The sequence below is a fragment of the Rhipicephalus sanguineus genome, chromosome 8 (genome assembly GCF_013339695.2).
Source record: "Rhipicephalus sanguineus isolate Rsan-2018 chromosome 8, BIME_Rsan_1.4, whole genome shotgun sequence".
NCBI classification, from domain to species: Eukaryota; Metazoa; Arthropoda; class Arachnida; order Ixodida; family Ixodidae; genus Rhipicephalus; species Rhipicephalus sanguineus.
The window spans coordinates 156345787-156361042 of NC_051183.1; the positions used below are offsets into that span (position 1 = coordinate 156345787).

At 50.5% G+C, this 15256-nt stretch overlaps 1 protein-coding gene across 1 annotated transcript; it reads left to right on the forward strand.

Annotated features, from left to right (window-relative positions):
• The first annotated feature begins 4751 nt into the window (after positions 1-4751).
• LOC119403624 (uncharacterized protein K02A2.6-like) lies at positions 4752-5267 on the forward strand. Its single transcript, XM_037670545.1, has one exon. It carries the CDS (start codon positions 4752-4754, stop codon positions 5265-5267), a length of 516 nt encoding a protein of 171 aa, XP_037526473.1.
• The last annotated feature ends 9989 nt before the right edge of the window (positions 5268-15256 follow it).

The window sequence follows — 15256 nt, forward strand, 5'->3', positions numbered from 1 at the left end:
ATGTATTTTTTACCTCTATGTAACGAAGGCATTGTGGCAAATGACCTAGTTGTAACGAATTTTCCATGCTCATCATTCATTATTTTGAGCAGTAGATCTGCCAAAAATTTGGATAAATAATGCATAACTTTTGCAAGTGCTAAAAAAAAGGCAAGTGGCTATCACGAGAAAAACGCATGCGAGCACAGTGAGCCAGAGCAGTCGGTCCGGAGTGCCACGATGATGATGATCAAAGGCGCTAGCTCTCCTAACACCGCTCTGTGGCAGATCTGAGTTCTTTTTCCCTTTTTTTCGCTTACGCATCGTGACACCAGGTGTCGCTGTTGTATGTACCCGATTTTGTTTGCTTTTTTAGGCGTGTGCATGCATTGTTGTCGTTGCATCGTGTGTGAGTAGACGTGTGTAGCCGTGTGTACTGCACGTTTCTCACAGTGATTGTTCACTTCGAAAATGAGTTCGGCGAGAAAACGTAAAGTTTTGTCTTTCGGGAGAAGCTGTCGATTGTCAGTGCGGTCGCCGCTGGCGGGAAGAAAGAAGATGTCACTGCGCGATTCAACATTTCTGCCAGCACCTTGTCGGCTATGCGAAATACAGCAGCCGCAGTGCAGTAGAGTCGGGCACAAGCTTGAAGAAAAAAAGGATGAAGTTGTCAACGTATGCTGATGTGGACAAAGCTGTGCTTTGTCCACATCAGCATAATATAAATATACATAAACTCAGGAACGTTCATCAAAATCAAACAAGAAATAAAAAGTTTTTTCAAGTGCCATGTCCGTTCCCCCTTCATTGTGCTGCATATTACTACAGAAGATCACTTTGCTGGAGACACTACCATGTTTGGCGATCGTTCAACGGGCTGCATTGCAGGACTAATGTCAAGAGTATTTTTAATGCAAAGCATTTTTTTAGCGAACCCCAGGCACTTTGAGCGTATCTATCTGTCTATCTATCTATTTAGCCGCCTACGTTTCGGTGCTCTCGTGATCACCTCTTAGCTTGATGTAAACCAAAATTGGCATAGGAGGGTAAGACGGTTTGACAAATATGACTGTCTGGTCATGACATGAATAACCTGAAAATCCTCTCGCATACTTCGTCAAACCCTTTCCTCCGGACACGTGTGGCACATACCTGTATACCACAGGTGACTTAAGCAGGTATGCGCCACAGGTGATTGACAGTTTATATCTTCACAGCAATGGCAAGCACACACATTGGTAATTTAAATGCAAGTGTAAAGAAAAACCGACATCGGCAGCCTTGACTCGATGAATTCAAAAAATAGAAATCAGGATCCCAGCAGGAATCGAACTCAAGCATTCTGCGTGGCAGTCAGGTATTCTACCACCGAGCCACTTGAAACTGCGTTGGAAAAACTCTATGCAGGCATAATGTCGGTGCAGTGTCAATTGTGGTTGCAGTGCTGGCTATCTTAATTTTATAACAAAGCAACAAACATTACATATGTACTTCTATGATACAGGCGTCATGCCAGGTTAACGTCAGTTGTGGTTCCAGCGTTGGCTCCGCTTTCATAGAAGCCTTATTATTTAATAGACATGACATTTTTATTCCTATGATTCAGCAAGCTATATTCAAGCCTTGATCGACCCCGGAGGAATATGCTAACGAAAGTTAAGTATGATGTTCACATCATCGCACCGCAAAGTGCACTTCGTTTCTATAGTACTTGTAGTGTACAGCAGTACTGCCAGATGGCAGCGCGTCATGTACTGCTTTCTGTAATAAGGGCTGCCAATAAACCTGACGTCACTTGTCCGCCCGGAGACTCGACTGTCGGGTCACTTACTCACCCGATGCGCTCGACATGGTGTCAGAAGTGGGCGGGATTCATCTTCGCTGATCCCGTGCTTGCATCCTCGTGACACGCCCCCGCCGCCGCCGCTCTGCCATGCCAACTACCAGTGTTGAGGGCTCCGCCGGGATGTCAGCCGCTCCATTCTTGCAAGGCATGGCCCAGCTGCGCCCACCGTCGCCGTTCGACTTCAACAACCCCAGCTCATGGTCGACATGGCTGCTGCAGTTCGAGGACTTCTCGTTCGCTACTGGACTTTATGTCGCTCCGGCAGAGGTACAAGTGCGCTCCATGCTCTACTGTATGGGCCCGCAAGCCAGGGTTGTCCTTGCGTCGACCACGCTAGGCGAGGCAGATATGAAAGACGTCGCCGCTGTGAAGAAGGCTTTCGCCGACCACTTCGTGCACCCGCCGAACGAGCTGTACGAGTCAGCGCGGTTCCACCTCCGTATGCAGCAACCAGGTAAAACGGCCGACGCATTTTTTACGGTGCTCCGGACAGTGGTCAAGTCCTGCAACTATCCGTTGCCCGACGTCGAAGAGTGGCTCGTCCGAGACCGTTTTCTCGTGGGCTTGCTCGACCGCGAACTCGGACAAGCTCTGTTGGAACCCGAAAATGACGCTACACGAAGCGCTGACGTACGTTCGGCAGCATGAAGACGCAGGTAACGAGCGCAGAGCTCGTGACTCAGCAGAGGCATCTTCGTTCGCCGTCGACGCCGCTCACCTTCGCAAGGGAAAGCAAGCGCCAGCTGATAAGACAACGCAACAGATGTGCCCATTCTGCTGACGAGCGTCACACCCTCGCGCTGACTGTCCCGCTCGCAGTGCGTCGTGCAACTTTTGTCGCAAGAGTGGCCATTTCGAAAACGTGTGCCGCAAGAAGAAGCTCGTAAACGGGAAGCACACACAGAAGCCTTTGGCCAGCTCCATCGAGTTGCATGCAATTGCGGGAGAGCGCCCGAAAGCGAAGTTCTTCGAGGTACTCGTCGATGGCCGCTTACTTTCTTTCAAGGTGGACTCCGGCGCCGAAGTTTCAGTTGTACCTATTACGTTTTCCGGTGTCCCGTCGAAGCTTCAAGACCCCAAGAGCGAGCTAAAAGGCCCAGGCAACAACATCCTGCCGGTCCTAGGCACTTACGTCGCTACCCTGTCGTGGCACGGAAAGTCAACCAAGCAGTTTCTCTATGTCCTAGCAACCAAGACGGTCCCGCTGCTAGGCTTCCTGGCAATTCAAGCCTTGGGCGTCTGCACGTTTGTCGACGAAGTCGCAAGGACTTCACAGCTCACGGGCAACTTTTGTCTCGATCCCAGTATCTTCAGAGGACTTGGGACGCTCCCCGAAGCCTACACTATCAGGCTGCAACCCAATGCTACGCCTTTCTCGTTGAGCGTATCCCGGCGCATTCCACTCCCTCTCCGCGACGTCGTCAAGACTGAGCTAGACAAGCTAGAAGCGGAGGGCGTGATTCGTCGAATGGACACACCCACTGACTGATGTGCTGAGCTGGTTGTCGTCCCCAAGGTCTCGGGCGGCTATCGGCTGTGCGTGGACTTTACTCACCTCAATAAGGTGATTCTTCGAGAGCGTCACGTGCTCCCTACAGTGGAACAATGCCTCGGATTGCTTGGAGAGGCTACAGTTTTCTCCAAGTTAGACGCCACGTCAAGCTTCCACCAGGTCAAGCTGTCCCCCCGAGTCCCAGGAATTGACCACATTTATAACCGTGTGTGGACGCTATTGTTTTCTCCGGCTGCCGTTTGAAATCACGTCTGCACCGGAATACTTCCAGCGGCAGATGTCCTGGATCCTCGAAGGCCAAGCAGGTGTGGTAAACATGATTGACGACATCCTCGTCTTTGGGAAGACACGCTCCGAGCATGACCGCCGTCTCCGACAAGTCATGGACCGGCTAGCAAAGGCAGGAGTCGCGCTCAACCGCGAGAAATGCTCATTTGCGACTTCGAGTGTCGAGTTCCTTGGCGTCATGGTCGGCGCGGAAGGAATTTCTCCAGACCCAGAGAAGGTTGCAGCGATCCGAGCCATGCATCCACCCGAAGATGTCGCAGTGGTCCGTCACCTGCTAGGCCTCGTGAACCACATCGGATGCTTCTTACCGCTCGTTTCGGAGGTGACTGCGCCGATCCGAGCACTGCTGCTCAAGAACTCTGCCTGGACTTGGGGCCCGGCGCAGCTGTCTGCCTCCTCCGAACTGAAGAAGCTACTGTGCTCAGACCTCTGCGTGGCTCGCTACAACACCACGTACAAGACCACGATCTCAACTGACGCCAGCTCCTATGGTGTCGGGGCAGTACTTCTCCAAGAACAGCCGTCCGTTGAGCGTCGAGCCGTCGCCTTCGCATCGTGTTCCCTCACATGCACAGAGCGCCGGTATAGTCAAACAGAAAAAGAATCTTTGGCGGCCAGCTGGGCGGTGCAAAGATTCGAGGAATACGTCCGTAGACTTAGTTCTTCCTCGAGACGGACCATCAACCGCTAGTGGCGTTCTTGGGCTCCATGGATTTTGACCTACTGTCACCACGGATCCAGCGGTTTCGCTTGAAGCTCATGCGTTTCCGGTACCAAGTACTATACGTACCGGGGAAGCTATTGGCAACAGCCGATATGCTTTCGCGTGCACCGTTGGACTCCCCTTCATCCAACCGGGTGAATCAAGTAGAGCTCTTTGCCCAAGAGGTCGTCCGCTCCTTCCCAGACATCATCTCGTCGCAGCTCGAGCACCTGCGCCAGGCCCAAGCCAACGACGGCAAGTGCAGCCTGCTGCTTCAGTACTGCGCCAACGGCTGGCCTCGGCAGTCCCACTTGCCTCTCCGTGTGAAGAAGTACTGGCAGTAGCAAGGAGACCTCAGCGTCTGTGAGGGACTGCTTCTGAAAGGTTCCTGCATCCTCGTGCCGTCTGCCCTTCAGCGCCACATGCTCGAGCTTCTCCATGACGGGCATCAAGGCATCAACCGATGCAAAGCTTTAGCTCGGGAGTCGGTGTGGTGGCCGGGCATCAACAACCAGATAGAAACACTGGTGTCTAACTGCCACACGTGTGCCGAAACCAGGGTGCAGCGCTCGAAGCCGATGCTGCCCTCAACCACTCCAAGTCGGCCCTGGGAAGAGGTCGGCATCGATCTTTTTCATCCCAACGGCCAAGACTTTGTCCTTCTGGTGGGTTACCGGTCACGCTTCCCGGAAGTCATTAGTCTACGTTCAACCACAGCACTTGCGGTCATCAACGCCATCAAGACTGTTTTCGCACGCCATGGCATTCCGAGACTGGTGCGCAGCGACAACGGCCTTCAGTTTGCTGCGAAAGAGTTCTCCGCCTTCGCCAAGTCCTACGGCTTCTGCCACGTCACCAGCAGCCCCCATTTACCACAGTCGAATGGGGTGGTGGAACGGATGGTGAGGACAGTCAGACCTGTTGCGGAAGGCGGATGATCCCTACCTGGCACTTTTGGCATACCGGGACACACCTGGGGTAAATGGAGTGAGTCCTGCTCAGCTGCTCATGGGTAGGCGCCTACAGACTCGGCTGCCGAAGACGTCGCACCTGCTGGAGCCAGCCTGGCCTCCTTCGGTCACAATCACTCAACGTGACCAAGACAGCCGGAGGCACCAAGCGTCAGATTTCAACCGAAGACATGCAGCTCACACCTTGCAGCCTCTTCAGGCCGGAGAGCGGGTCTGGGTGCGAGTTGTCAACCCCCCAGCAACCGTCTTAGGGCCAGCACAACGCCCGCGCTCCTACCTGGTGGAGACTCTGACGGGTGTACTTCAGCGTAACTGGATGCACCTGGTGCCAACGGCGGGAACCCCTGTGGCGGATCAGCCCGAGACGACTACAACGCCTGGAGCTGACACAGCAGCACAAGACCAGCAAACCGCGTCGCCTCGGGAAAGCACCTCCACTGCAGAGGAACCTCAGGGTTCTGCTTCTACGCCACGCGTCTCACGGTCACGGTATGGCAGGAGGATCCGCAGGCCGAAAAGACTCGACCTGTGAACATTGTTTTGTTTCGGACCATGAGTTCTGGTGCAAGTGCATGTGTTTTGTTAGAGTTTACCGTGGGGGGGGATGTAGTGTACAGCAGTACCACCAGATGGCAGCGCAGCATGTACTGCTTTCTGTAATAAGGGCTGCCAATAAACCTGACGTCACTTGTCCGCTCAGAGACTCGGCTGTCGTGTCACTTACTCGCCCGATGCGCTCGACAGTACTCACATCTGTGCTCTAAAGTGAGTGCTGAAGTTACTTCAGACCGTAAGTTACCCTTGAAACGCCAGTGTAGTCAACATGCCTGGTTAGGTGACGATGGGTGCACAACTACTACGCTTACAAAAATACATTGATACTCCTCGTAATGCTTGGCTCAGTGCCCATAAATGCAGCATATACAACTACTTGCTGACTGTTTCGCATGAAACCGATTCCAGCAAGGGGTGGGATCTGCCGAATTTTTTTATCTTTACTCGAAACGAATACAGCCAAAAAACAAACTGTGTATGCATTCTGGGCCTAATATTTGATTCTTTTTATGCAAAGATTGGAGCTGACTGATTGCAGAATGATTAGATATTTAATTACACGCTAATTAACATTCATTACTGAAACTCACACGAAACAACAAATTCCTTCATTTTCTTTCTTGGAATGTATTACTGACTGTCTTGGAATCATGCCACATGAATTTGATGCATTTGAAGATAGTACATCATAATTTGCACCTGAAGGGGATATCTGAGAAATATTGGTAAAATTGCACACTTCTGCATGAATTAATTTTCTAGACTGCCTGGTTAGTCCAACATTTTTCCAATCCTTAGGCAGTCCAAAAGATCTGGCATTGAATGTATTGCAATAATGAGCACTACATTACCCGGAATATCGCAGAAGCATTTGTGTTCTTTGAACAAAACACAAAATTAGGGCTTGATCTTCTTTTGGGGCTGTGGTCCCACTGCCCATTTGAGTTACAATCAAGGTGTGGAATAGATGGTGGCAGTGTGAGACGTGGGTTTGCCAACTGTGGAGCTTGCACAGAGATGGTTGCCAAGCAACGGCTGTGCCTTGTCTATGCAGGAGGCGGAACGTGTTCAGGAGGAAGTCCGTCGGCTGGTGCAACTGCTCAAGGAGAAGGAGCTGCGCATCCACTCACTCGAGCGAAGGGTGCTCACCTTGGCCAAGGTGTGTATTGCACTGCAAGATAGACTCCCATCACGGACACATTGCATGCTTTATTATCACCTTCTGCAGCAACATTTCACGGCCACTATGCAGGAGAATGTCGGCTATACCAATCTCACGGGGTCACGAAAAGCATTCGTGTGAGCCAAAATTCATTTCACCGAAAACCATGGAAAACTACAGTCAACAGAAATCTCTTTAAAATGGCCGTGCAACACTTTTTCCCCATGGTCAGAAAACTCTGCCGATCGGTAGTCGAGGCTCCCGAGAACATGCTAGCCAAACATTATAGCGCAGCATGCGGCTTGGGATTTACAATAAATTCTCAAATAATACTTTGACTTGTGCGAGTTGGTACATACTTTGGATGAATGCAGCGAGATTTTGATGAAGGCAGAAGACACAGAGAAACACAGGCGAGCGCAGACTTAGAGCTGAGTTTATTTGCACTTCACAGGCCTGCCTAATCACCCAATCTACCATGCCTGCCTATATCACCCAAGAATGACAAAATAACAAGAAAGAAAAGATGTAGGCAAAAATAATCGCATGTTTACAGTTAAACCTCATTAGTACGTACCCGCTTAATGTGTAACTCCGGTTTAAATGTAGTCGCGAAGCTTCCCCCACCCGGTCCCCATTGAACCCCATGTATTAGCTGGTCGCTTAAGCTGTAGTCGCTTGTTGCATTACATACGGTTGGTACGTACCATTTTCTTTGTTTTTGTATGTTCACAGGCATAAAATCAGCAAAATTTCACGTGCGCAGACGTTCGATTCACGAGCGGCGGTGACCAGACTACAATTGTCAGCGATAGTGACGTCAAAACATGGCCACATTGATGTATTTGCTGTTCGTACGGCTGTTGCCGATAGAAGCGCACGAAAGCATGGCCTTCGAGATTGGTTTCTGGTAGGCCGCAAGAGCTGAAGGTAGGGGAATTCGCTGTCACTTTGGAATCCAATCTAAGCATTGTAACGGCTTGAACGCCATGTTTCTTTATTCTTTTCTTTCATTCTCCATGTCTTTTGTGTCCACCGGTGCTGATCGCAGTGGTAGTGTGCTTTTGCGCAGTGGTTGCAACGTTCTTTTGCGCGGCGTGTCTTTTTTTTTTATTGTTTGGTGCGCATGTTAGGCGATTTAATTCACACGGGAAGGCTGTTATGCCGAAGTATCACGTTTTGAGTGTAAAGGAAAAGCTGGAAATTGTTCGCATTATTGAAAATGGAGCGAAGAAATCTGCGGTAGCTCGTGAAAAGGACTTGCCTGTGACAACTGTGCACGGAATATTGAACACTCTCGAAAAGTTGCGGGGCGGCACAGGCAGCAATCTGAAGAGGCGCCGCATCAGAGACTCTGCTTTTCCCGAAGTGGAAAAGGCCCTGCTCCTTTGGTTGAAGAAGGCACGGAGCATGAACCTGCCAGTCAGTGGACCCCTTCTGGCTGAGAAAGCTCTAACTTTCGCAGCTCAGCTGAATTGCACCGGTTTTGCCTGCAGCAGTGGCTGGTTGTCACAATTTAAAGCCCGCTACAGCATAGTGGGGAAAGCTGTTTGCGGTGAGGCTGCTGCAGCAGACAAAGAAGGCGCTGATGAGTGGCAGTACAACGAATTGCAGGAAACCTTGGCATCCTACGATGCCGCCGACATTTTCAATTTTGATGAGTCGGCACTTTTCTACTGCCTGCTTCCGAACAGGACATTGGCATTTAAGAATCAAAAATTGCACCGGCGAGAAACATGCCAAAAATCGAATATTGGTCGCTTTCGGAGTGAACATGACTGGTAGTGAAAAACTGCGACTGATGGGGATCGGCAGATACGGAAACCCGCAGTGCTTCAAAGGCGCCCATCTGCCATCTGATGTCATTTACAAGCAGAACAAAAAGGCATGGATGACTGCTAAGCTGTTTGAGGAGTACGTGCGCCAGCTGGACCACCGTTTTGTTGCCAAGAAAAGGAATATCCTGATCGTTCTCGACAATGCGTTGGCGCATGTCGATTTGGACAACCTGACGGCAATTAAGGGGGGAGGCTACCTTCGGATACCAACTTTTTTGTTTATTGAGATATCTTAATGAAATTTTCAGGATAGACTCATAGCAAAAGCATTAGAAGAATTACAAAATTTCATGAAGTTATGTTCACTGGTTCTCAAGTTACGGCAGTATGTCAGAATAGTGCACATGGTTCTCTTATCCCAGGCCTGGAGAACTTTCAAAAGGTGCTGGAACTGTGAAATTAACTATGATGATTCCCAGATTGATACTTCAGGGGGTAACAGAGCCCTTTTTTTGAATTTCCTTGCTGAAAAGTTTAAGCAGACCATCGAATTTAGTGTTGGTGATTAGGATATTATCAATCAAATTTTGATTAACTATAATAAATAACAGACGCAATATATTGAAAAAATGGGCTTGTCACCCCCTCAGAAATTTATTCAAGTGCATAATAAAAAAAGACTTATGGAAATTCGATGAGTGGTTCCAGAGATATGGCTGGGATAAGCAGCCTCACTAGCCAAAAAAGTCATTTTGAGAAAACGACGTTTTGAGCACATATGTAGTTCTAAAATGATCCTGCAGCATAACTGGAGGTGTCCTTTGGCACTCTCTTTCTTTGCTGACTTTCCATCTTCTCTAGTGATCGATTCTTAGCCTTTTTCAAGCGCAGACAATCTTTCTCAGCTGCCCGTTATATCGTAATGTGATTAGGCCATATGCTGTGGTGCTTTGCCAGCTTTCTTGTATTCATGCTATCACTAAGTCTTCATTGCAGTTGATCATTGAATAATTTTTATAGGATACTAAGAGTGGCTCTCATCATGACAGCCTATCCCTTCCTCCTAAATAACGGGCAATTACGGCCAAGACATTGGGGGAATAGAAATTCCTTAGCTGTTTATTCAAGACTCGAATTGGGCAGATGTAAATTCATCTCCCTGCTTCACTCAAGCTCACTTGTAAACCTCGACTGTGATGCGCTTCACAATTCACCCCGTTGAGGCGAACACGGTTATCTGCGAGGCTTTTATTTTTTTCAGATGATTCATGAGAGCTTGCGGCGATACCACGCGCGGCTCCAAGCGCGCGTAAATTGCATCAACAGTGCTTTATTTCACCTCGAAGTGCTCGGCCGCGGAGTCCGGGAAATCTGCACGCGATGTTCTGGGTCGCGGCATTCGGTGACGATGCGCAATATCCCTAGGTGCGGCGACGAAAAATCGGCGCGCAACGAGTTCATTTCGGGACGCCGACGCGCGGCAGCTGCGCGACGAGCTTGGCTGTGGGGTCCGCTGCCGATGCATAAAATTACCATCCGCGGTTCCGAAGAGCCGGCGGGTGATGCGCTGCGTTGCTTACGAAGAAGCACACTGCCGCGGTTCCTCTAACGCGTTGTTCTTTCCCGCAAAGTTCGAGGTTCGTCTCGCACGCCGGCGCCGTGAGCGGAGTTAGGCCTAGCGACGACTCCGAGCAGTAGACGCGACGGCCGCGGTACCCGATGTTTGTTTCAAAGTACGTAATGCGTGGTCGCGAGTTCAAGGAGTCGTCCCGCGATTATCTTCGTCACTACGTACGAAGTGTTGATAGCAGAAGCTCCAACCGCTGATCCGACGAGTCAACTAAAGGGTCGGACCGAGACGCGCGCTTACGATGTTCGCTACGAGCGCGGCGTGCCATCGTAATCTGATCGGGCTTCCGCTTGCAGCTCCTAACTAAAACGTAGTTAAGTTCTACGTGATCGTCGACTTCGAGCCGTGAACACATAACGAGTGCGAACGCGTCATAAAGACCGCGGCTTTCGACAGCCGTGACCTCGCGAAGCGCAAGCAGCAGCCGACGATCCCCCGAAGCGAGCATCGGACCAATGGCGAGGCGCGCTGGGGCAACATGGCGGACGCGGCCAATCGGAGGCCTCGAAACGACCTTCGGACATTTGCTTTTTGTGCGCTTGTTTACGAAGGGAGGAGCCAGCTGAGACGGGGAATTCGAAGACGGAGAAATGCTCGTTCCGACGAGACCAAAATATCGGCGAACGGTGGCGCCGTTGCGGAGCTATTATTTTTTGAAAATCAGTGTTTTTTTGCGGTTTTCGCAATAACCTAATAACCTTCGCCACCGTGGCAAGCGTAACAAATTTTTTAAAGCACTTCTACGTGGTTTTTGGTGAAGATATTTTGGAATCTGATAGAAAAGGGTCTACAGAAACTGAAAATGCGATTTTCAAAAAAACCGATTTTATGCCATTTTTCGCGATACGAAAGGCGCGTCCCCCCTTAAGCTACTCTTTTTGCCCCCTAACATGACAGCGCTCGCCCAGCCCCTCGTCAGGGCATCATCCGCTCAGTGAAGTAGACATACCGCTAAAATCTGCTACGGAGGATGTTGCTCGCTATGGATAGCGGTAAAACGTACACGATAGACCTACTGAGTGCTATACACCTACTCGCGCACTCATGGAGGCAAGTCCATCTGGCAACAATACAGAATTGCTACGCGCGAGCACAATTCAAGATGCTTGATGGCAACGACGACGCGGACGGTGAGGACACTGAGGACTGCGAGAACCTCTTGGTTGAGGTGCTCGAGCGGCAAGGTGCAGCAGATGAGGAGGTGAACTTCAGCACCTTCCGAGATGTCGACAGCGACGTGACTACCTCCCCGGACTTTTCAGACAGCGACATTGTTGCCCGTCGCACCTCGCCCAGCTTCAAGCGAAAGCGAGGAGGACAGCGATGTCGAAGTGGACAACGGCCCTTCAATATCCGACGTGGCGCGTGCTGCGGCAGTGATGCGCGCCTTCGCAGAGAAGCGAGGCCTAATGGACAAACTGGCTGCTGGATTTGCTGACTTCGAAAATGCCATTGTCGCAGTGAGGCCACCACGGCGGCAAGTGAAAATAACAGGATTTTTTGCTGTCTGTCCGTGAATAAAGCTAGTGTGCCTGCGTGTGCGTGAGTGTGTTTGTGAGGATAGTGGTGTTCTTTTCTGGCGGTAAGTAGCCGCTAAACCTGCACTGACGGTTAATTCATACATCGCTTAGTGCATACCCAAACATCATTCCCGGCCAACTACGTACAGTAAAAGCTCGTTAATTTGGATTACTAGGGACCGGAAAAAATATCCGAATTAACCGAATGTCCGAATTATCGAATGGTCGAAATAAACACAATGACTGCAAGAGTTTTTTCAACATACCTTTACTTTACAAGGTAATCGCGGATGCGTCTCTGTTTTCTAGCATAAATTCGCGCGGACACAATTTTTCTGAGCCCTTCAAGGTGCTCAGCAGCTCGCATGCTGTCTGCAGTGCTAAAACAAAATTCTTTGAGGACGACGAGGGCCTCCGCGGCTTCCTTCACAGTACGAGGGGGCCTGTTGGCTCATAGTGTGGCTGCTCCTCTTCAGGCTCTTCGTTCTCGGATTCGTCGCCATGCATCACTTCCTTGACGATTTGCTCATCAGTCAGAGAGCCGGCAGTGGCAACGCAGTGATGTGATAGCTGCGCCAATTGCGCCAAACTGCGCCAATACATGAAACCTGCTACATCCTGCTACATCTCTGCTGTTCTGCGCCAAAACTGTGCCAAAGCTGCCGCGCGGCAAAATTTTCGTGCCGCGAGAGGAATGGGTTCATTCTAAAAAGACAGGGCGTGCAAACACAGACACAAGAAAGAAGTCAGGACACCACAAACGCCGACTAACAACTGAAGAGACGCACAACGGCTGAAAAGAAAGAAGGCACGAAAACTTATCTGCGCATGCCCATGCAACAGGCGAACCTATCAATCCGGCACGCGTGGCGGTCTACGTAGAAGATAACTATTAAGGCATTTGATTTCATCTTTATGCAAGTTAATCGACGGTTGGCTCACGCATGCGCTACCACTATTCTCGATATGCCATGCTTCAATCATCAGGCGCGTTTCTTCATTTCTATGCCAGTACAACACTGCGCATTCATCAAATTTTGGCGTGCACTTACAACCTCGACAATGTAAAGAAAGATTAGAAGGTGAGCCTCCTGTTAGCGATCTCTTATGTTCCAACAATCTCTGGTTGATACATCGGCCCGTCTGTCCTACGTAGAAGCGGCCGCAGCTGAAAGGGATCTTAACACCACACTCGTACGGCAATCAGTGAATTTGTTGGTGTGTTTTACGAAACAAATATACATAGACCGCCACGCGTGCCGGATTGATAGGTTCGCCTGTTGCATGGGCATGCTCAGATAAGTTTTCGTGCCTTCTTTCTTTTCAGCCGTTGTGCGTCTCTTCAGTTGTTAGTCGGCGTTTGTGGTGTCCTGACTTCTTTCTTGTGTCCTTGTTTGCACGCCCTATCTTTTTAGAATGAATACTTACCAACTAGCTCAGCTCTCTGTTATTCTAAGGAATGGGTTCGTGCATCATTTTTCACGGCACGCTGCCCGGCGCTTTCTGGGGGACCTGACCGGACACAGGCTTTTGGGGGCCGACATAACCCTCTCCAGACTGCTGTAAATTGGCATGACCCCCCAAAAATGCACTTGGAAGGAGCGGCTTGCCGCCAGCTGGTGTGACTGCACCGCCGGAACAGCGAGCGGCGGAACAGCCGGCGGGCTCGCCGTACAAACTTTTCCCATAGTGCTTCGCGCGCCCGCGGGGGGTTCTGGGATCGCTTGAAAAAAGGTCTATTGTTAGTACAGCGACGTCCATGCCTGTCTTATTTTTGCCCCCCTTTTTAAGTTCCGCTACTTGAACCAGTGTTATAGCCCTGTCACATGGGCAACCTTAACCATGGTTAGGGGTAGCTACACAGCAGAAATAACAGCACTTAGTCTCGTAACCGCAGTTATCGCAAACAGAGAAGCTGGCAAGATGGCGAACAAGCTTCGCACCAGCCGTGAATTGGCAGCTTCGTGTTGTTTGAGGATTTTCACGGAACGCGACTCCAGTCGGTGAGCAGAACTCGTGGAAAACTGGGTTCGCCGTGGAACGGCTATCAACAAAGACTTTCCGTCCTCGACGGGATTGGCAAAAAGCGTATCGCTACACGTTTCTTGAGGGGAATTGCTTTTCGCATTGTTCGTATCTCGCTGTCTCAGAGCCTCAGGTCGTTCCACCAAGTTTAATGTCGACATCCCGAACAAGATGGACGAAAATGGTGACACTATGTCATCTTGGTGTCGCCAAGGCAGCGATGTCAGTGGATTTTGCATTGTCTGCAGTCAGACTATTAACCGTGAACAGCATGGCTTTGCAGCGATAAAGCGACATGCTACAAGCAGGAGGCACATTGAGGCCACGAAGCAGCACCGGAATTCCGCAGGTGTACTGTTAACTCCGAACACCTGCATATCAGACGTATTTGGACTGACAAAAATTGCAACCCAATCCGATCCAGGCTTTTTGCGAACCCACAGTAAGCCAATTTAGGAGGCGTTTATGTTGACATAACCGGCTGATACGAATTCGTGGAATTCTGCAGCCGAATTCCACTGTGTCGAAGGGGCCGAAATGTGGATGTTCCGAACACTTTTCCGCGTCGTGGCGGGTGATAGCTTCGGAAGTACGCGCGCGGCCAGCGCACACACTGTCAGAGCTCTGGTTATCGTTTGCCACAAAGGCTGTGGGTGAAACCGCGGTCGCTCTTGACATTATCATGTATGGCGACAACGAAACTGATGGAACTCCGAAAGTGTACGCGCGTCCAACGCCCACCCAGTCCAAGCGACTCTGCTTCCCGCAAATGCCGCGGACAAAACCGCTACAGATGCGATTATAGATAGCAACAAACGACGTAGTTTTGAGGGCACCTGCGCGGCCAGCGCAGGCGGATTGAAAACGAAACTACCGTTTGCCACAACCGTTGCGCACGAAACCACGGTCGCTATCAACGCGTTCATCAATAGCGACTACGAGCTCCAAAGGTACGCGGCTAACGCAGCGGTAGATTAAAGGCTATATAGTCGTAGAAAAAAAGGCACGAAGCAGTGGCGTAGCCAGGAGGCGGGGTGCACCATGCCCGACCCCCCCCTCCCCCGTATTTTTTTTGCTATGGCATACAGAGTCCAAAATGACACTTCACCACATCTGCCTGCCCGGCCCCCACTTCAAATCAAGGAGGTGACCCCCCCCCTTACAAAAATTTCTGCCTACGCCCTTGGCATGAAGCCTTTCGGCGTTCGTGTCGATCTTTGCTTGCCACTATGGGGGAGCGGACTTCACTTAGTTTTCAGTTGGCCTCATGCGATGCTCTGACGCGC